Source organism: Notolepis coatsorum (assembly GCF_963971535.1).
Source record: "Notolepis coatsorum genome assembly, chromosome: 4".
NCBI lineage: Eukaryota > Metazoa > Chordata > Actinopteri > Aulopiformes > Paralepididae > Notolepis > Notolepis coatsorum.
The window spans coordinates 55,206,412-55,228,773 of record NC_140168.1 but is presented as its reverse complement, the minus strand read 5'-3'; the positions used below and the strand labels follow the sequence as shown (position 1 = coordinate 55,228,773).

The 22,362-nt window shown below is 48.9% G+C and overlaps 1 protein-coding gene across 3 annotated transcripts in view; it reads left to right on the top strand.

The window, feature by feature from the left end:
- Positions 1-219: 219 nt before the first annotated feature.
- Positions 220-22,362, top strand: part of atat1 (alpha tubulin acetyltransferase 1) — a 69,413-nt gene continuing 47,270 nt past the window's right edge. For all 3 annotated transcript variants that reach the window (XM_084312839.1, XM_084312840.1, XM_084312841.1), the window contains exons 1-6: positions 220-613; positions 846-912; positions 1,162-1,253; positions 1,988-2,045; positions 2,875-2,988; positions 19,237-19,338. In XM_084312839.1, coding sequence (XP_084168965.1) covers positions 522-613; positions 846-912; positions 1,162-1,253; positions 1,988-2,045; positions 2,875-2,988; positions 19,237-19,338 — 525 coding nt within the window. In that variant the 5' untranslated portion in view covers positions 220-521. The remainder of the gene's footprint in view (positions 614-845; positions 913-1,161; positions 1,254-1,987; positions 2,046-2,874; positions 2,989-19,236; positions 19,339-22,362) is intronic.

The following is a 22,362-nucleotide window of genomic DNA, read 5'->3' as shown; positions in this document are numbered from 1 at the left end:
TGAAAATACATTCCAGAGTGGCGGTTTAGGCAGAGCTAGTATCAGTTATACTTTTATATTAGCGATGTTTTAGTTATTTTAGGAGTTACTTAAACGATTCAAACCTGACTAACACTTTGGTGTAGGTTGCACATTTATTTGATGCGCGTCTTTTCTGTATATTGTGGTATTTTGGTTACCGGGGAGTGTCTCACATATCACAACAGACGGACACAATGGAGCTGCAGTGACACGGTGGATACAATTGAGTAGCTAGCAGGTGCTTGTTTTTTTGTAATATGGAGGTTTAAATCAGTGTCATTAAAATTCTGTCAATGCAATGCTTCAATTTCACCATCTTCTTCTTGCGAGCAGCTATCGGGCCTGTTTGGGAGCTACTGTTTTTGCAAAGAAATCCCACTAATGTTAGCCTCGCTGGTTAGCAGCTAAAGCACCTGCAGGCGCACTAACGTTACTCAGGCTGGCAGCTATATACTATTCGTTGAGCAAGCTAACGTTAGGCGATTTTCCTTCTACAAGATATGGAGTTTCCTTTTGATATAAACCATCTCTTCCCCGAGAGAGTCACCATTTTGGACCAGAACCTTGCCGCAGGTCGTAAAGCCCCGGGAAGGTACAGTACTCATTCTTATCTCCTTTTTTCTTTGTATTGATGTTAACTTGTTGGTATAACACTAGGACAGCATCTGAGTGACACACACCCAGTCATGTCATTTACATGACGTCAGATATTCAGGCTCTAGTAATCATTCCCTACCCCAGCAATGCAGATCAGAGCATCTTTGACCCATATGCAATTTGCTTTGACTCATATCGCATTGTATCTCTTACTTTCTCTTTTTTAGGCCAGATCCACAGCAACAAATACAAATAGCCATAGTGATTGATGAACTTGGAAGAGCCTCCGCAAAGGTGTGTGTGTGTCTGTGTGTCTGCATGTACCAAGTCTTTATAACGCAGAATAGTCCTGAAAACCCCAGGATGCAGGTTCTCTTCAGTAAGTACATTATGCACTTAAGAAGATTATGTCTTTTTGCCCTGTGCCAACTGCCTACATTGAAGATCTTCTGACAGGCTCAGGGACTGACATGGCAGAGAAAATTACTGCCTGCAGTAAAAGCCCATGTTTAACTATGTGGTTGGTTGGCGTTCTCTTCCCAGGCCCAACAGCTGACCGCACCAATTACAAGTGCTTCAAAACTCCAGTCCACCAGCCACCGTCTCTATCTGCTGAAAGAGGGAGAAGGCAATGGGTTTGTCTTCATTTCGCTCCACACAGCACTCACCTTACACGTGTGCAGTCATGCTTAGGGCTGGGCGATAAGAAAAACAACAATACATAGTGTCATACATGACATGCTTTTCGCATTGATTAAACTGGTCTTACCACTAGGGGCAGAGTGGTTAATTGTGAGTGAGTGACAGACAGTAGGGATGGGCATTTCATATTTCAATACTCTATTAAAAATGTTTTGGTTAATCAGTTAGGCTAATAATTTTGAACTGCATGGTAATAATGGGGAGTACTGTACATTCTAACATTTTTTCAGAAATGTTACACGATACATATATATATATATATATTTTTTTTTATGATATTTTATAAACAAATGTATTCCTTTTTTATTGAGACAAAAAAAATTGTTTCATGATTCACAATATCAAAACAAACCCACAATAAGATAACACTGATATACAGAAGATTATAAACGATAAACATTCACTCCTTCTGTGCTGAGGTTCTTACCTACACCCCGGGTCATTTCGCTAGCATTAAGCCAGATGGTACGTGGTCACAGAAGGTGAAGTGTAGTGGTCCTGGCATTTGAGAAATTTTGTTTTAACACTCGTAGAGGCAGTTGACATGAATGAGTAACACGGTTTCATGTTTTGTGCCACTGGCCTCGCCACGTGCTGCTTGAATCTAATGTGAAAGTCATTAGCAGGCTGATCTCACTCCCCCTTTCCCTCCTCTTCCCACACACAGAGGACGAGGGGTAGCACTGGGCTTCCTGAAGGTCGGCTACAAGAAGTTATTTCTGCTTGTAAGTTGCCGCTCTCGCTTCCCTTTCTGTCTTGTGTTTGTGGCTGTTTTAGTGGTTAGCCCAGTGATGCTCTGGGCTGCACCGGTATATCAGCAGACAATCGGTATTTGACGATTTGTAATGTCCAATTATATAAAAAAAAAAAATTTATGATTGTTATATATATTTTTTTTTTAATTAGCATTTTACTCAGTGTGTGTTGCTTAATGCAAGTGCAAAGTGAACAATAGAATAACACAAACAATGCCTTTTTAATTTACATGATTGTGTCCTTTATTTGTTACAGGGAGTGTTATAACCCCCTATACTCATGTTATCATGCGATTATTTGAAGATGGGCAAAAAGCTTAACTCATCTGAAAAGCTTAACCTGTTTGCATTTTGTACCACTGTAATATTTATTTTTTGTTTATTTATTTAGCACATTATTTAAAAAAAACAGTGCTAGGAGGGAACGAAGCCCAAAGGGCTTGTACGAAGTTCCACTCCCATCCCATCAATGTCCATAATCATATATGAACGAAATACATGTAAACATGGTCTAGAAAATAAACTCAAAACAAGATCAGAGACATAAGGCAAAAACACTATAGCGGGGAAAAAAGGAAGATAGACACGTTATCTTGTTAAAACGATCCATACAGGCCAATATGGTTTGGGGGGGGGGGGGTGTCAGTTATCGGTTATCTGCCTTAATAAAACAAAAGATAAAACCAGTGCATCCTACACAGTACATCAACAACTTTCCGTCATTTGTGTATGTAGGTAATTCTTCATAGACACAGGCGTGGTTGAAATAAAAACAGCGGTCTCTCGTCATGTCCCTCAGGACCAGCAGGGGGCGCACGTTGAGGCGGAGCCGCTCTGCGTGCTGGATTTCTACATCACTGAGAACCTGCAGCGGCACGGCTACGGGCTGGAACTCTTCGACTTCATGCTGCAGGTGAGACACACCTTGCTGTGGGTGAAACCATGGCAACCGGGAGTCCGCATGGGTTGGGAATGCAGCGGAGGCTTTGTTTCCGTGGGAGACTCGCAGAGACATTCCTGCAGATCAAAAGACTGTTGGCGTTGAGATGTAATTGTATAATACGGGCTTGCCCTGCCTGTTAAGACGAGTGCTGTGGTGAGTGTTGTTTTTTCATGGGGAATCCCACCCATTTTAAGAATTCACGAATGTTATTCTTGTCCTCTTACAGTGTTGTGATATAAACCGGTTTTGGTTGTGAAATCTTGATATTGTATGGCTCAACAAAGTCAATGCCCCATTCATTGTCTATGGAGCAACCCTGAATTTTACATCCAGGCGAAGTCACAGATTTTAGGGTTCTCTCCCTGATTTCCATTTGTAGGAGAGAGTAGGCCTGTCACTTTTTCCCCAAATCAAGTTTGAACAAATCCAAACTAAAAGAGAATTTGTTCAAAGTAATACAAACCTTTATGTAATCAGAATCTTCTATTATAACCCCCCCCCCCCAATAGCCTCATGCCTTTCCATAATCGCAAGCAATCCCAAAACAATCATTTAGTTGTCATTAGTTTGGCCAGTTGCCTGGATAGGAATTCATCAATATAGATTTTGAATTTGAGTCAGTCAGTTGGAACATTTAAAGGAAAACCAACATTTTGGGAAATTAGCTTATTTAACATCTTCCCTGGAGTTAGACAAGAAGATACATACCTTTTTTGTCTCTGTGCGTGCATTTAGCTTAGGGAACAGTCGCTCCGTTAGCGTAGCTTAGCTTCATCACTGGAAGTGGGGTGGAGTTAGAGCCTGACGTTCCCTACAGTGCCCTACAGTCACGAAATACACTCCAAATACAACTCCAAAACGTTCCTGTAAACATGTTGTGACCTGTGTATTTACCACATGGAGAAATAAAAAATAATTGAATTAGACAATTACGTTTTCTAAGCAGATATACTCGGAACTATTCTTTGCCTAACGACTCCTCTCTGAGCGCAGTCAGTGATTTCTACGTGAAGCCGTGTTTGTTTACATTCTCATTCATTCAAAGGATCCGAACCGATTGAAGTTTATGGATACCATGACTTAAAAATCCTCTTACCTTGACGATTAAAAGCCTCCCCAATTTAGAAAACAGTAATCCAATGGCTGGTATTTAGGGCTGGGCGATATGACGATATTATATAAATATCGGGTACAGTTCATTAACGATACACTTTTTAAACGTATCGTGGATATCGTGATGTTTTGCCCAAGAGGATTGTGTCGCGTCAATCTGGTCCACACGTTCAAACTTTTGAACAACGCCGCCCCCACACACACTACTGCATCAAAGTTACTACTTATGATTAACAAAAGCATTCGTTTTGTGGCATTAACGTTATATAGTTACACGTTCAATAACATCAGCGTATGACATAGCAACGTCCGAGGACGACATAGATAGATAGCAAGCATTACTTGTTCATATCTCAGCCTGTGAGGTTCTGCGGTCTGTTAATAAAGTTTTCAATCAGACAGATGTATGTGTAGCAGGGTGGATTATCCCTGCTTCGTGGGAACGGTTGCTGGCAGTCAGGAGGTAGCTGGACACAGCAGAACTCTGTCTGGCTGCACCCTCGTCTTTGGGCCTGGGGCGTCGACTGGAGGCTGGTAGTGTGAGTGGATGGGGCCCGGGATTTACCAACCTGGTCTGGTACTCTGGTCTTCCTTCCCTGTCGCAGGGCGGTCAGCAGTACTCCCCAACACGCTCCCACTCCTCCCAGTCGCTCCTTAGACCCTCCCACACCTCGTGACTGAATTGTAATCAAATACTCTGAGTTCCCCCCGCAAGCAGTACCCTCCCTCAATGACCCTAGAAACCTCACAATGAAAAGGGGAGAGTTGGGTAGGAAGGGGTTAACCATATATATACGTTACCCACACCAAAAGAGTTAATGCAGGGCACAGGAATGGACACGCACACAGAACCCCATTCAAGTCTTTATGTTAATTGTACTGTTCAGTTACAATTATTTTATACTAGTGGCCAATTGGGCTGAAGTCCTACTATAGCCCCTGCTGTTCAACTCAATACCTCATAAACACGTATATTATGCACCCACCTCTGGGTTACTATCAGGGATAATATACTTCACTGTGTTTGACTCATCACCCACGTCTGGGTCTTCACCCTGTATAATACCTCAACAGGCTTTAATTATACGGCCAGAATAATACCTCAAAAGGCTCTAATTATAAGGCACCAGGTCTGTAACTTCCCCCCCCAGGGAAGGGTTAATTGAATGGGAAAATATTAATACACACACATTGTATCACGCTCAAAGAAAAGGAAATAAAACCAAAGTGTGGGCCCACAATTACCAAAACAAAAGCCCTATGCTAATGCCGGCATGTACTGTTTATGGGGTACCCCTATGCACTGTGGTTAGCAAACACCAGCTTCGCCCGTAGGCTGCGACACACTGTGTAATGTACGATAGGATCCTGGGCGCCGAAGCCCTAATGTTTACTCTACCAAAATGGCGGCCGCGCCGCTCCACCACCGTCCTGGTGGCAAGATGGCGTCGAACACTCGCGCCGCAGGGGCTAGCAGGCGGAGCTATAGCAGAGAGGCAGTGCTGGCTGAGCTGGTGCTGGGCGAACTCTGCTGGTGGTAAAGAACTCCCCGTGTCCTGCAGGCAGCCTGGAGCAGGTGTGCTGCTGCTCTCCGGTGCAGACAGCTGTTGACGCCCGGGCAGACTGCTTGGATGTCCCGTACGTCTCTGGCACGCAGACTATACTGTCACTGTAACTAGGTATAACACGAGCAATGCTACTGTGATCCTTAGCCGCACGCTACCTATACCGCTCACTGTAACTAGGTATAACTCGACTCTTAGTGCCTGACTCTGCACTTAATGTTCATAATATCATAACACTGGTACTGCTAGGATATCGTATCCACTAGCCAGTACTTCCTATCACCCGTCACTGTTACACGGGGCACTCCGGCATAAAGTCAGCAACGGGGCTATCCCGAGCCCCCCCGTTAGACGTGACTTCTCGTTGTCAAGTTCACTGCCGAAGAGAACGACTTCCGCTGGGCTCCTCCCTTTATCATCTCTCAGCTCTCTCCGCCACTCTCTGCCTGCTACTGCCCCCTGCTGGTCCCGCCTGCCAGTCACAAGGGGAACGCACTGTAGAATATTATGAATCAATACTGTAATTCATAATCCGTGTTACAATGCTCTTTGGCCGGGGACGTTTGTGTCATTGTTCGTGTGAATCAATGACACTAGTTAGAATGTCTTTGTGTACAAAAAGGGATATAAACACAGTCAGCAGTTCTGAATAATATACCATATTTTCCAGACTGCTACATTTCCCCCCACTTTGAACTTGCTAAGTCCTCTGCAAGTTAACAACAAAACAACAAAAACAAACGCATGCATGAAAACGGTCCTGAGACCAACAGTTTCCCGCATAGATCGACAATCACACATTATGCTAACAGTTTCACACACTCTTGAGCACGTAGTCCTGTCGCCGACCACTGGTGCTCCGACGGATTGATCCGCTTCTCGGGGCTCCGGCGAGCACGGATGGGGCCCGCTCGACCCCCCGCAGCCCGAAGCAAGAGAGCCCGAACTTCTTCCGCCGAGATCCTTACATAACCTTCGCTGTTGACTTCCATGTCAGATTCCTCCGTCTCGGTTGGCAGGTCCTCGGCCACGGCTTCGCCCTCCGAGGCCTCTGAGGGGCCGCTCGCGGCGCCCTCCTCGCCCCGGTCTCCGCCGTCTTCGCCGCTCTCCCCTGAGGGGACCAACTCTACCTCTCCTCCCTCGTTCGGCGCTGCTTCAGCGACGACCCGCGGAACCCTGGGTGGGTTACACGCCCTAGGGTGCGGTTTTCGAGGGTAAACGAAGGCACCACCCACGTCTGCTTCGGATGAGCTCCGCGCTCTCCTCAAGGTCCTTTCGGGGCCCCCTCTTTCGGGACGAACCGTGAACACTGACGTCCTCTTGACGTTTCCATCGCCGCCCTCTGGGCCCGGCTTGTCACCGGCCGGCGAGCGTCTGCGGCGGTAGTTGAAGTTGTGGCGGTAGCGGCGCCGACGAGGCCCCTGGTCCTGGCCGGCCTCGCCCCCTTGACCTCTTTCCGACCTGTTCCCCTTGTTCTCCTCTCGGTCTCGCACCAGCCTGGGGCGGAGGAAACTCCTTGGGCGGAAGCCTCCGTAATAGTTCTGTCTCTGGGGTACAGCCTCCGGTTCTGACCGCATCGGGCTGCGCGGCCGGGCGCCAGCGCTTCCGTCGGATCGGCCGCAGTGGTATCGAATCCTACAAATACTACGGCACGCTACCACACCTCCCCCCTCAGACCATGGTCTGGCGGTCGCCAGGTCGGACGACCCGCCTGCTGCTGTGTGGGTGGCGTCCTGTACTTGTGGGGGAGAAACTGGGGGAGAAACCGCACTGCCCGGTGCTTCCGTCGGGCGTGGTTCTCCCCTCGCGCGAGGACACTCGCGGCCAATATGGCCCGGCTGTTGACAGGTGTAGCAGATCAGTCTCCCATCCTCGCTCCGGCGGGGTAGTCTGCGCGGGGTAGAGGGCACGTCTCTCCTCCGTCGGCTTCCGGCGAAGCCTCTCTGGGGTGTGTCTCGCTCCTGTTGAAACGCCTGGAAGAGCTGTTCCATGCGCGCGTCCAACTGCTCTTGGCCGGCGAAGAGCTGTCGGATGGACTCCTGTAGCACGGCTATGTCCAGAGGTGGCTCGTGTCTTTTCACGACGACGCCGCGTATCATGCCCCTGTCGACACCCCTTGTGGGGGGCAGGACCATCTCCTCTTCGGACCAGTCTATCGCCGCCTGCAGTACCTGAAGAAACGGCCGCGTACCGTCCTCCCTCATGTACTTCCGCATTTCTCTCCTCAGGGCCTCGTCTCTGAGGCCCACCACAAACCGCTCCTGCAGCAGGGCGGTGGCATCGCCGACCAGCGTAGGCGCCCGACGTCGTAGGCGACGGACCCTCTCCTGCAGGTCATAGGCGAACTGGCGTGTGGTCTCGCCGGCGGCCTGTCTTCGATCGAAGAACTCCCCCAGCCGAATGCTGACCAGGACCTTGTCCCCATAGGTTTCTTGGAGTATCTTGAACAAGGCTTCCGTGTCGGGGGCGGTTTCCCCCGTCAGGAAGCGTACCGTCTTCTTCGCCTCGCCTTTGAGGTGTAGCTGTACGACCTCCGCTTGTTCCTCCGCGGGCACTCGACTGGCCCGGAGGTGGGTCCTCATCGCCTGGATCCAGTCCTCCACAGGCAGTTCCCCCATCTCTTGTTCACCTCCAAATTCGCTGCACTTCCGCTCTCGTTGGACGTACACCACCGGGAGGGGCGCTGGAGGGAGCTGTTGGATCCCGGCCGGTGCCAAGGCTAGCGGAGCTCGGCGTCCGGCCTGCTCCCGCTGTTCGTGCTGGGTCTGTTCCAGCACCAGCGCCTGTCGGTCCAGGAGGCCCGCGTGTGTGTGGGTTCTGTTCGCCAACAGCTCCACCTGTGCGGTCAGTCCCTCCATGCGTTCGGCCTCCTCTTTCTTTACCTCGGCGGCGGCGTCCTCGCCGTCTCGTTGCACCTTTAGGGCCGCCTCAGTGTAGCGCTTCTCTAGGAGTGCCTGGTTGATCAACTCCTTGATCGCTTCGGCAGTAGTGTCGCCTGAGTCTCACACTGCTCCTGCAGCTGCTCTAACTCCGCCTCCCTCTCCTGCGCGGCGTGGGTCTCCCCTTTCTGTATCAAGGTGGCGGCGGCCTGGCCCTCTCGTAGCTCCTGTAGGGCCACCTGAGTGTGGAGGGCCTGGTCAGTCAACTCCTTCATCGCTGCGGCTTGCTGCTTTAGCAGTGCCGCCTGAGTCTGACACTGCTCCTGCAGTTGCTCAAACTTCGCCGCCATCTCTTGCGCGGCGGTGGTCTCCTTCTTTGACATCGTGGGTCTCTCTACGGGTCTCGGTCAAGGGAGTAAGTTAGGATGTTGATCCTGTTCGTGACGCCAAATGTAGCAGGGTGGATTATCCCTGCTTCGTGGGAACGGTTGCTGGCAGTCAGGAGGTAGCTGGACACAGCAGAACTCTGTCTGGCTGCACCCTCGTCTTTGGGCCTGGGGCGTCGACTGGAGGCTGGTAGTGTGAGTGGATGGGGCCCGGGATTTACCAACCTGGTCTGGTACTCTGGTCTTCCTTCCCTGTCGCAGGGCGGTCAGCAGTACTCCCCAACACGCTCCCACTCCTCCCAGTCGCTCCTTAGACCCTCCCACACCTCGTGACTGAATTGTAATCAAATACTCTGAGTTCCCCCCGCAAGCAGTACCCTCCCTCAATGACCCTAGAAACCTCACAATGAAAAGGGGAGAGTTGGGTAGGAAGGGGTTAACCATATATATACGTTACCCACACCAAAAGAGTTAATGCAGGGCACAGGAATGGACACGCACACAGAACCCCATTCAAGTCTTTATGTTAATTGTACTGTTCAGTTACAATTATTTTATACTAGTGGCCAATTGGGCTGAAGTCCTACTATAGCCCCTGCTGTTCAACTCAATACCTCATAAACACGTATATTATGCACCCACCTCTGGGTTACTATCAGGGATAATATACTTCACTGTGTTTGACTCATCACCCACGTCTGGGTCTTCACCCTGTATAATACCTCAACAGGCTTTAATTATACGGCCAGAATAATACCTCAAAAGGCTCTAATTATAAGGCACCAGGTCTGTAACTTCCCCCCCCAGGGAAGGGTTAATTGAATGGGAAAATATTAATACACACACATTGTATCACGCTCAAAGAAAAGGAAATAAAACCAAAGTGTGGGCCCACAATTACCAAAACAAAAGCCCTATGCTAATGCCGGCATGTACTGTTTATGGGGTACCCCTATGCACTGTGGTTAGCAAACACCAGCTTCGCCCGTAGGCTGCGACACACTGTGTAATGTACGATAGGATCCTGGGCGCCGAAGCCCTAATGTTTACTCTACCAAAATGGCGGCCGCGCCGCTCCACCACCGTCCTGGTGGCAAGATGGCGTCGAACACTCGCGCCGCAGGGGCTAGCAGGCGGAGCTATAGCAGAGAGGCAGTGCTGGCTGAGCTGGTGCTGGGCGAACTCTGCTGGTGGTAAAGAACTCCCCGTGTCCTGCAGGCAGCCTGGAGCAGGTGTGCTGCTGCTCTCCGGTGCAGACAGCTGTTGACGCCCGGGCAGACTGCTTGGATGTCCCGTACGTCTCTGGCACGCAGACTATACCGTCACTGTAACTAGGTATAACACGAGCAATGCTACTGTGATCCTTAGCCGCACGCTACCTATACCGCTCACTGTAACTAGGTATAACTCGACTCTTAGTGCCTGACTCTGCACTTAATGTTCATAATATCATAACACTGGTACTGCTAGGATATCGTATCCACTAGCCAGTACTTCCTATCACCCGTCACTGTTACACGGGGCACTCCGGCATAAAGTCAGCAACGGGGCTATCCCGAGCCCCCCCGTTAGACGTGACTTCTCGTTGTCAAGTTCACTGCCGAAGAGAACGACTTCCGCTGGGCTCCTCCCTTTATCATCTCTCAGCTCTCTCCGCCACTCTCTGCCTGCTACTGCCCCCTGCTGGTCCCGCCTGCCAGTCACAAGGGGAACGCACTGTAGAATATTATGAATCAATACTGTAATTCATAATCCGTGTTACAATGCTCTTTGGCCGGGGACGTTTGTGTCATTGTTCGTGTGAATCAATGACACTAGTTAGAATGTCTTTGTGTACAAAAAGGGATATAAACACAGTCAGCAGTTCTGAATAATATACCATATTTTCCAGACTGCTACATATGGAAAGGCTTTTATTATAACATTTGTTGCAGTAAAATCATTATGCCTCGTTTAGTACTCCTGCGGAGTGCTGGTAGCCTACTCCGTGGGCCGCGGGGAGCTAACGTTATTAGCCACGGTAGGTTTGTTGTGGTTTTCGGTCCGTGTAGATCAATGGCGGATTTACCGGAAGTTAAAAACGAATAAGCGCTTGCCGATTGGTGCTAAGAACATCAGGGCGGGTGCAAGCGGTGTGACGTAATTGGCAGACTCGACTGTCGATCAAAATTATTCTGTTTGCCGTCAGAATGAATGAATGAATGAAAACTTTATTAACAGATTGCAGAATGGGTACAATACAGTACAGCTGAATACAACAACAGTGGACTGGAGGATGAAGACCAGAAAAAGACTTTCGGCTTTTTTACATAAGGGTCCTCCATTTTCAAAACATTTAGAGACATACAAATATACAGTAGTTTCATAAAAATGCTAAAATGCTATTTATTGATTGATTGATTGATTGATTTAAAACTTTATTAACATATTGCAGAATGGGTACAGTACAGCTCAATACATACAATTGTTACGGGGATGCAGACCAGAGAAAGACTTTCGTCTTGTTTACATCAGGGTCCCCCATTTTCAATTCATCATATTTCATATCTAAATCATATAATATCTCATTGCTAAATATATGCAATATATAATCTAATAATCCAATAATCTAAATCTAATATATAATATAAAAATGCTAAATGCATGGGTATTTTATTTTGTCTTTAATGTTAGCTTGCAAACTCAAATACTGTCTTGGTAAGCCTCATAATGAATTGTTTGGGGAAAAAAAGAAAAACATCGTGATGTGTATCGTGTATCGCCGAAAGGTCAGAAAATATCGTGATATCATATTTAGGCCATATCGCCCAGCCCTACTGGTATTGATATACTGCACGGTAACGGAGCTAACCGGAGCTAACACTAAAGCTAATATAATGACTTCCTTTCTGGGGGGTTTCAAAATAAAAGAGCAACGTCTATAGCTGCGGAATACGTTTATTTTGTACATTATCTAACGTTAACACAAACATAAACTAACTTTAGGTTAGTTGTAACGTTAGTTTAGGTTTGTGTTAACGTTAGATAATGTACAAAATAAACGGGCACTGTAGGGAACGTCAGGCTCTAACTCCGCCCCACTTCCAGTGATGAAGCTAAGCTACGCTAACGGAGCGACTGTTCCCTAAGCTAAATGCACGCACAGAGACAAAAAAGGTATGTATCTTCTTGTCTAACTCCAGGGAAAATGTTGGCGTTTTCCTTGGATCTTGGAACAAAAAGCGACAGCCCTAGGAGAGAGGAATGCATGTTGACAAATGGCAGAGTTTCATGAAGCTGTCGTGTTATCATGGGGGTCATGTGAGGAGTCCACAATGCAATGCACACAGAGCATTGTTCTTCCACGGTCAAGAGGCAGCTGGCAGTAATGTGGATGCCTTCTAGCCATTACCCTCCTGTAATACCATAGCTCTAGCGTCTCAATGGTTTGAGCATGGACCACACATATTCAAGCATTTCGAGGAGGGACTTATAATTCACACATCGAACAAAGAAAATGCTGATAATTAGGGATGGGTATCGTTAGGATTTTATCGATACTACTACTCTTATCGATACTGCTTAACGGTTCGGTACTTTATCGGTACTCTTATCGGTTCTTTTTGGTTCTTTTTTTGCAAGAAAAAAAGACAATTAATTAAGAACAGAATCAACATTGCTTTATTATTTATAAATACAACTTTATAAATAAGTATTATAAATAAATATAATTTCTTCAGCAACAGCAGCAGCAATGTTCTTTTATATAACTTTATAAATAAATATAATAAATGAATATAATTTCTTCAGCAACAGCAGCAACAATGTTTTAAATGTGTCTGACTCTGAATTATAGACTTTTTATAATAAACAACAAATGCAAAAGGCTAACAGAACTGTGACACTCGTTCACCCTATCCTCTGTCATCCTTCCTCTAGCTGCTAGGGTGAAAGGACTTTGGGTGGTGGAGGGAGGTAGAGGGAAGGATGTGTGGTGGCCCTGGGCTCACTGGCCTGGGACACATTGGTGGCTGATGCCTCAGCTTGACGATCTATAAAAAGTTTAGATTGTAGTATTTGTAGCTAAACAATTATTTTGTTTATTAGCCTATTTGTAATAATTCGTTATTAGCCTAGGAAACTCCGTATCTTGGCTTACCGGCGGCAGTGGACGTGGATGCAGATGGAACACTGCGCGCAAGGCAGTCGAATACGCGCATTTCTGCACACTAATATCATGTTTTGCCAACAGATGTTTTGATAAATTGCTCGTATTGCCACCCTTACTGGCAAATGTTTTGTTGCACTTGTGGCAACGTGCGTTGTATATCCATACTTTCTTTAGAACGCTTCGCTCTATCCGCCATCACGAGTCACGGTGCATGCAGACTCAGAGCTGTCTGTGTCTGTGTGCAACGCGCTTCAGCACGGAGAACTTTCATTAAGGAGTACCCGTATGTAGCACTACTAGCGAGCGAGGAGTGTGTGTAATAATGACTCGCTGTGGCTCGCTTCTCGTGCAGAGACAGAGAGAGGATAGATCGTTTGCAACTTTTAAATAATAATAATAATAATAATAATAATAATAATAATTTCTCTAGAGTATCGATAGCAGTACCGAGGACGTCGGAGCTTATAAATACTCCGGTATTTTCTAATATAGTACCGGTTCCCGTTTAAAACCGGGGTCCGGGGGGCATCCCTACTGATAATAAGGATTATTTAGCTAGCTGTGCTAACGTTTATTGGTTTCCAGTGCGGTACTGACGTTGGCATTGCCAAAGGCAGGACGTTAACAGCTAGAAGGCATCCACTCTGACCGTGGAAGAACAATGCTCTGTGCGCGTTGCATTGTGCTCTCTTCACATGACCCACATGAGGTCACTGCAGCTTTATTCGTAGTCTGACGTCACTGGTTGTTCCACTCGTATAGGGATTCATCATTGGGAAAATGGATTATAGGCTATTGTAACAATTCTGCTGCATGGAAATTGAAAAGCTTTCCATTTTTGCACAAAATTAGTTCCATTCTATTGATTGATTGATTGATTGAAAAGTTTATTAACAGATTGCAGAATGGGTACAGTACAGTACAGCTCAATACATACAATTGTTAAGGGGATGCAGACCAGAGAAAGACTTTCGACTTGTTTACATCAGGGTCCCCCATTTATAACTAACTATCACTAACATTATTGTTTGAGCATTTTTGTTTGAAATAAAATTCTCAGATTTTTGTTAATTATTAATTGCGAATATTTTCATGTTGAGCTATAGATTGTGGAATAAGCACAGAAAGGTACACCATGCAAATGTTAATGCTGTGGTGGACACTAGATGGAGGTGTCTCACTTCAGAATGGACACTGATTGAGTGACAGGAGGGAGTTGACTTAAGGGTGTGGCTGTACCTTGGTTCCGTTGGATTTGTTTGGAAGTAAAGTTCAGAGACTCGATACTCTGTCTGCTCGTCTCATTGATTCACTTCCACAGTGGTGACCCTGACGTGTGAAATATGAGCAATAACGAGAATCCACCGGCTGTGGTTCCCGCAGTGTATGCAGCTACAGTCAAGTTGCCAGAGTTTTGGCAGCATGACCCGGCCCCGTGGTTTCAGCACATCGAGGCACAATTTCACCTCCGCGGAATAACGTCGGATGAGACGAAATATTACCATGTTGTTGCGGCATTGGATTCCTCCACTACACGCCGGCTGATGGGATGCCTGAGAGAGCCGCCAGCAGCCGGCAAATACGACGCGCTCAGAGAACAGCTGTTGCGCATTTTCCAGCTGTCAGATGCAGAGCGCGCGGAGCGCCTATTGTCCCTCAACGGATTGGGGGACAGTAAACCAACAGAACTGATGGAGAACATGCTAGCACTGCTTGGTTCAGGTGACGCTACATTTATTTTTGTGCAGCTGTTCCTGCGTCAACTCCCGACTCCGGTGCGCACGGCTCTGGCCAGCTCGCCTCTCGTGCGCACCAAGGATTACCGGGGATTGGCAGAGGAGGCGGACAGAATACTACTGGCCTCCCGTCAGTACTGTGTGGCTGCTGTGTCTGATCGGGTGGCTGATCGCAGGGATCAGACACAGAGGGATGATAGAGGGCTTTGTTATTATCATCGCCGTTTTGGCAACAAAGCGAAGAGCTGTGTTCCACCATGCACCTTTGGTAACCAGGGAAACGCGAGAGCCGGCGCTCGTTAGCGGCTATGAGCGCTGGCGTCAATATCAACGAGCTGTTGTTTATCGAGGACACGTTGTCTGGAAGGCGTCTGTTGGTGGATTCGGGCGCCCAGAGGAGCATCCTGCCTGCGTCGGCCACGGACGCCTTGGGAAACGGTCATGGACCACCCCTGGACGCGGCTAATGGGACTTCCATCCGTACGTTTGGTACCAGGTACGTGTATGTGTTTACATGGACAGCAGTTTAGCTGGGAATTTATTATTGCTTCAGTGTCGGTGCCTATACTGGGCGCGGATTTTTTGTGTGCTCACAGACTGTTAGTGGACGTTGCGAACCGTAGGCTGATTGGCTCTGTGTCCTTTGACACATACCCCTGCACACTGGGGGGGCCGGGGCCGCCTGCCCTGGCCAATATGCTCGCCACAGGCGATATGTACCAGCGCCTCCTCGCTGAGTTTCCTGCTCTGACTGTCCCCACTTTCTCTGCCTCTGTCGCCAAGCATGGGGTGGAACATTACATCCCAACGGTGGGCCCGCCAGTTTATGCACGGGCGCGCCGCCTGGATGCTGCTAAACTGGCAATAGCCAGGGAGGAGTTTGCCACAATGGAACGGCTCGGCATTGTGCGCCGGTCCAACAGTCCTTGGGCCTCCCCACTACACATGGTCCCCAAGGCGGACGGGAAGTGGCGTCCGTGTGGTGATTTCCGTCGCCTAAATAACATCACCACTCATGACCGGTACCCAGTGCCACATATCCAGGATTTCTCTGCCCACCTGGCGGGCGCCACAATTTTTTCTAAAATAGATTTGGTGCGTGGCTACCACCAGGTACCGGTCCATCCGCTCGACGTGCCCAAGACTGCCATTATCACCCCGTTTGGACTGTTTGAATTCCTGCGCATGCCATTCGGCCTTAAAGGGGCAGCGCAAACATTCCAGCGGCTGATGGACTCTGTGCTGCGAGGCCTGTCATTTTTGTTTATTTATCTGGACGACATCCTGGTAGCCAGTGCATCGGTGGAGGAGCATCGGGGACATCTCCGTCAACTGTTCGAGCGGCTCAACGAGCATGGGCTGATCGTGAACCCGGCCAAATGTCAGTTTGGCCTGCCGGCCATGGATTTCCTGGGCCACCATGTCTCTTCCCAGGGGGCTGTTCCTCTACCCGCCAAGGTGGAGGCAATTGCTGCTTTCCCCCGCCCCCTCACCATCAAACCTCTCCAGGAGTTCCTGGGGATGGTTAATTTTTACAATAGGTTTATAGCCCATGCGGCTCACCTGATGAGACCTCTGTACGAGGCGTTGAAGGGGAAGAGAGCCAACGATGACGTGGGCTGGTCCCCGGAGCGGGTCCAGGCATTTGAGGGCTCTAAGGCTGCCCTTGCCAACGCTGCCATGCTGGCACACCCATCTCCTGCTGCTCCTATAGCCCTCACCACCGATGCCTCCGATTATGCAGTAGGTGCGGTGTGCGAGCAGTGGGTGGCTGGCGCCTGGCAGCCTCTGGCCTTCTTCAGTAGGAAGCTGCGCGACAACGAGAGGAAGTATAGTACATTCGACAGGGAGCTCCTGGCCCTCTTCCTCGCCATACGTCACTTCAGGTTCTTGCTGGAGAGCCGCAAGTTCACAGTTTTTGTCGACCACAAGCCCCTAACATTTGCCATGGCCAAGACCACAGAGCCATGGTCGGGGCGGCAGCAGCGCCAACTTTCCGCCATATCGGAGTTCACTACCGACATCCAGCATGTAGCCGGTAAAGACAACCAGGTGGCGGACTGCCTCTCCCGGGCGCGCGTCAGTCCTGTGCACCTGGGCATCGACTATGTTGCCATGGCTGCTGACCAGCTCACCGACTCAGACCTTCAGGCGTTCAGGACGGCTGTGACAGGACTTCGACTTGAGGATGTGGTGTTTCACGACTGCGGCGCCACGCTCCTCTGTGACGTCTCCACTGGCCAGCCCCGCCCCATGGTTCCAACTGACTGGCGCCACCGGGTATTTGACACCATTCATGCCCTTTCACACCCTGGGGTAAAGGCGTCGGTCAAGCTGGTAGCGGCCAAGTTCATCTGGCCGGGCCTCAGGAAGGACGTCAAAGTATGGGCGGCCTCCTGTGTGGCGTGCCAGCGTGCCAAGGTACATCGTCACACTAAAGCCCCCCTGGAGCCGTTTCTCATTCCAGAGAGGCGGTTTGACCATGTCCACGTGGACCTGGTGGGCCCACTTCCCCCGTCTCAGGGTTTCACACACCTCCTCACTATGGTGGACAGGACCACCAGGTGGCCGGAGGTTGTTCCCCTATCATCAACAACGGCTGCGGAGGTGGCTCGGGCGTTTATCTTCGGCTGGGTCACTCGGTTTGGCACGCCATTGGACCTGACTTCAGACAGGGGATCCCAGTTCACTTCTGAGCTGTGGAGCACCGTGGCTGAGGGACTTGGGGTGAAACTCCATCGTACCACAGCATACAACCCAAAGGCCAACGGCATGTGTGAGCGTTTTCACAGATCCATGAAGGCCGCTCTCCGGGCCACGCTCACAGATGGCAACTGGGTCGACCGTCTTCCGTGGGTCATGTTGGGCCTGCGTACTGCCCCTAAAGAAGACCTGCAGGCCTCTTCAGCCGAATTGGTTTTTGGTCAACCGCTGAGGGTCCCAGGGGAGTTCCTTCCTGGTTCCTCTGCCCCTTGGTCCACTACAGCTCACGATCTGCCTTCCAGGACGCAGCGAGGGTGTTTGCCCCAGTTCCCACACATCACTGCCTTCCCCAGTCCTACATTCCTAAGGACCTGATGACTGCGAGGTATGTGTTCATCCGTCATGATGCCCACCGTTCTCCACTGCAGGCTCCCTATGACGGGCCCTTCCGCGTCCTCGAGCCGGGCCCCAAGTACTTTGTGGTGGACATGGGGGGGAATAAGGAGCAGATCTCAGTCGATCGTCTTAAGCCTGCTCATGTGGTCCCAAATGGGCCGGTGGAGCTGGCTCAGCCCCGGCGCCGGGGCCGGCCACCCAAGTTTTCCCCTGTCCCATGCCCTCCGGCCGTTGTTACCCCTACCTTTCCACCGACGAAGCCTCGGCGGCGGCGGGGACGGCCCCCTGCCCCTACCCTTACCCTTTCCCCTTCCACGTTCCCTGTGACTGTTAAATACAGTCGTTATGGCCGCGTGGTCAGACCTCCTAAAAGAGACTGAAGACACTGGGTGCACTGTTTTTGGGGGTTTGTTGTGTTCAGTTCCGTTTGTTTGGTGTTGCACTGAATGTCAATTCTGAATGTTCGGGGGGGGCCTGTGTGGTGGACACTAGATGGAGGTGTCTCACTTCAGAATGGACACTGATTGAGTGACAGGAGGGAGTTGACTTAAGGGTGTGGCTGTACCTTGGTTCCGTTGGATTTGTTTGGAAGTAAAGTTCAGAGACTCGATACTCCGTCTGCTCGTCTCATTGATTCACTTCCACAATGCTTTATTTGTTTTAAACGAGACGATTTAGAAATGGGCAATGGGGAAATACATTGCGTTGGACAGAGGGTAGAACACGAAAAACGGCAATGACGTAACCACTACACCTCCCTATTGTGACTGAATTGTCTCAATATGTACTCTATATATAGATACGTATTAAAAAATGGGTGGCATTCCCCTTTTTTAAAGCATGTCAGTTTTTAGAAGACTTCACACGCAAACCTCCTCGCCCATCCCACGCTACAGTGCGTGCTGCACAGTGTTTCCAGCTTGTGGCGTGACGCCAAGAAAGAAAACAGACCATTGTGAATAAATGTTTTCCGCTCCTGCCCTGATGCATGTCTGGGGTCCTTGCAGCATCGCCCTGGCAACAAACACTGCGTCAACTGTTTAGAACATACATCTGTACAGAACTTAAGAATAAAGAATGTTGTGTACATTATACTTTACTCGTAATATGATTTTTACTAAATAAAATCTTTGATGCTGTCAAAAGAAAATCTCAATAATTACTTTGATGAACAAAAATGATGTGAATCAAAACATATATATTTTAAGTTGTGTATGACGAGCACCATTCGGAGGGTGTTCACACGCTCCATTGCTCTCTCTGACTTCCATGTCTTCTCCCCTTATCCAGCATAAGAATGTGGAGCCCATGCTGATGGCGTACGACAGGCCCTCCCCTAAGTTCCTGTCCTTCCTGGCGAAGCACTACTGCCTGACGGAAAGCGTACCCCAGGTATGATTGGCCGGCTCGCGTTCCGTGGCACGCCACCACTAGGGATGGGTACCGAATTCGGTACTTTTGAGGTACCGAACCGAAACACGTCGGTACTACCGAGTATCGAATCAAGTGAGAAACCGAAAAAAAAATAAAAAAAAATATTTTTTATAAATTTTTTTTTTTTACCTTTTTTTTTTTTTAACTTTTTTCTTTTCATGTCAACGTTCACACGCACAATATATGCTTACCTAGGATTTGACTTGATTCAACAACAAAGCAGTCGGAGCAATGACAAGCCGAAAACTGTCGAAATTGTAGTTATTTGAAGTTTGGATTTTTTTTTTACGACTGAGGTAGGTAAATAAAATGTCTACAGTTTTCGGCTCGTCATTGCTCCGACTGCTTTGTTGTTGAATCAAGTCAAATCCTAGGTAAGCATATATTGTGCGTGTGAACGTTGACATGAAAAGAAAAAAGTTAAAAAAAAAAAAAAAAAAACGTAATTTTTTTTTTTTATTTTTTTTTTAAAGTACCGAAAAAAGGTACCGTTGGGTACCGGTATCGATTCACAGGTACCGGTACCGGTATCGGTTCAAATGTGAAAGGTACCCATCCCTAGCCACCACACGGGCTCCCTCAGCGAGGGCCATTTTCCACTCTTATATCAAAGCTTTTTTGACGGCTGGCAAACGTGCGACTCAAAACGGACCTCTCCTTTTGTCTAATAGTTGTCTTGCTGTCAGCACGTTACTCATGTCCGTCATTCCGCCACTCATGCTGGTTATATTGAGACTGTACCTCCTCCTTCCTGTCCTGTCTTGTGTTTTGCTATATTTCGACGTAATTATTTTAAGGATGTGTGAGGCATTTGATATTGATAATAGGCCCTATAATTCTGAATTAAATAATGTTGTGTGAGTCGACTTGTGTGAGTCTACTGAGCAGCTTGCCATCACTGCCATCATGATGTGGGTCAGGTGAACACACCGTAGCAGATGGCTCACTGCCATCATGATGTGGTTCAGGTGAACACACCGTAGCAGATAGCTCACTGCCATCATGATGTGGGTCAGGTGAACACACCGTAGCAGATGGCTCACTGCCATCATGATGTGGGTCAGGTGAACACACCGTAGCAGATGGCTCACTGCCAGCATGATGTGGTTCAGGTGAACACACCGTAGCAGATGGCTCACTGCCAGCATGATGTGGTTCAGGTGAACACACCGTAGCAGATGGCTCACTGCCAGCATGATGTGGTTCAGGTGAACACACCGTAGCAGATAGCTCACTGCCACCATGATGTGGGTCAGGTGAACACACCGTAGCAGATGGCTCACTGCCATCATGATGTGGGTCAGGTGAACACACCGTAGCAGATGGCTCACTGCCATCATGATGTGGTTCAGGTGAACACACCGTAGCAGATAGCTCACTGCCATCATGATGTGGGTCAGGTGAACACACCGTAGCAGATATCTCACTGCCACCATGATGTGGGTCAGGTGAACACATGGTAGCAGATAGCTCACTGCCAGCATGATGTGGGTCAGGTGAACACACCGTAGCAGATGGCTCACTGCCATCATGATGTGGGTCAGGTGAACACACCGTAGCAGATGGCTCACTGCCAGCATGATGTGGTTCAGGTGAACACACCGTAGCAGATAGCTCACTGCCATCATGATGTGGGTCAGGTGAACACACCGTAGCAGATGGCTCACTGCCATCATGATGTGGGTCAGGTGAACACACCGTAGCAGATGGCTCACTGCCAGCATGATGTGGTTCAGGTGAACACACCGTAGCAGATGGCTCACTGCCAGCATGATGTGGTTCAGGTGAACACACCGTAGCAGATGGCTCACTGCCAGCATGATGTGGTTCAGGTGAACACACCGTAGCAGATAGCTCACTGCCACCATGATGTGGGTCAGGTGAACACACCGTAGCAGATGGCTCACTGCCATCATGATGTGGGTCAGGTGAACACACCGTAGCAGATGGCTCACTGCCATCATGATGTGGTTCAGGTGAACACACCGTAGCAGATAGCTCACTGCCATCATGATGTGGGTCAGGTGAACACACCGTAGCAGATAGCTCACTGCCACCATGATGTGGGTCAGGTGAACACATGGTAGCAGATAGCTCACTGCCAGCATGATGTGGTTCAGGTGAACACACCGTAGCAGATAGCTCACTGCCACCATGATGTGGTTCAGGTGAACACATGGTAGCAGATAGCTCACTGCCAGCATGATGTGGGTCAGGTGAACACACCGTAGCAGATGGCTCACTGCCAGCATGATGTGGTTCAGGTGAACACACCGTAGCAGATGGCTCACTGCCAGCATGATGTGGTTCAGGTGAACACACCGTAGCAGATGGCTCACTGCCAGCATGATGTGATTCAGGTGAACACACCGTAGCAGATGGCTCACTGCCAGCATGATGTGGTTCAGGTGAACACACCGTAGCAGATGGCTCACTGCCAGCATGATGTGATTCAGGTGAACACACCGTAGCAGATAGCTCACTGCCAGCATGATGTGGTTCAGGTGAACACACCGTAGCAGATAGCTCACTGCCAGCATGATGTGATTCAGGTGAACACACCGTAGCAGATAGCTCACTGCCAGCATGATGTGATTCAGGTGAACACACCGTAGCAGATGGCTCACTGCCAGCATGATGTGGGTCAGGTGAACACATGGTAGCAGATAGCGAGTCTTCCTGGTCATTCCAAACTTCCCTCTTAACAGATTATTGGGTCTTTTTCATGTCACGGACCCCCAAATTGATATGTAACAAGCCGTGGACCCACATTTGATGAGATTTCTGTCCCAGGGACCCCAACCTGAGAAGATAGTTGTTGGGTGTGATTTCGTACAGAATCAGGGCTGTACACTGCGACGATCTCGTCGCAAATTGCCCCTTAATTTGGCCGTTGCGAGTTGGAAATATTATTTGGGAGCAACGTTGCGAGTTGTGATTTCAACCCTTCATTCGCATTTCACTCCTAAATTAATCCATACA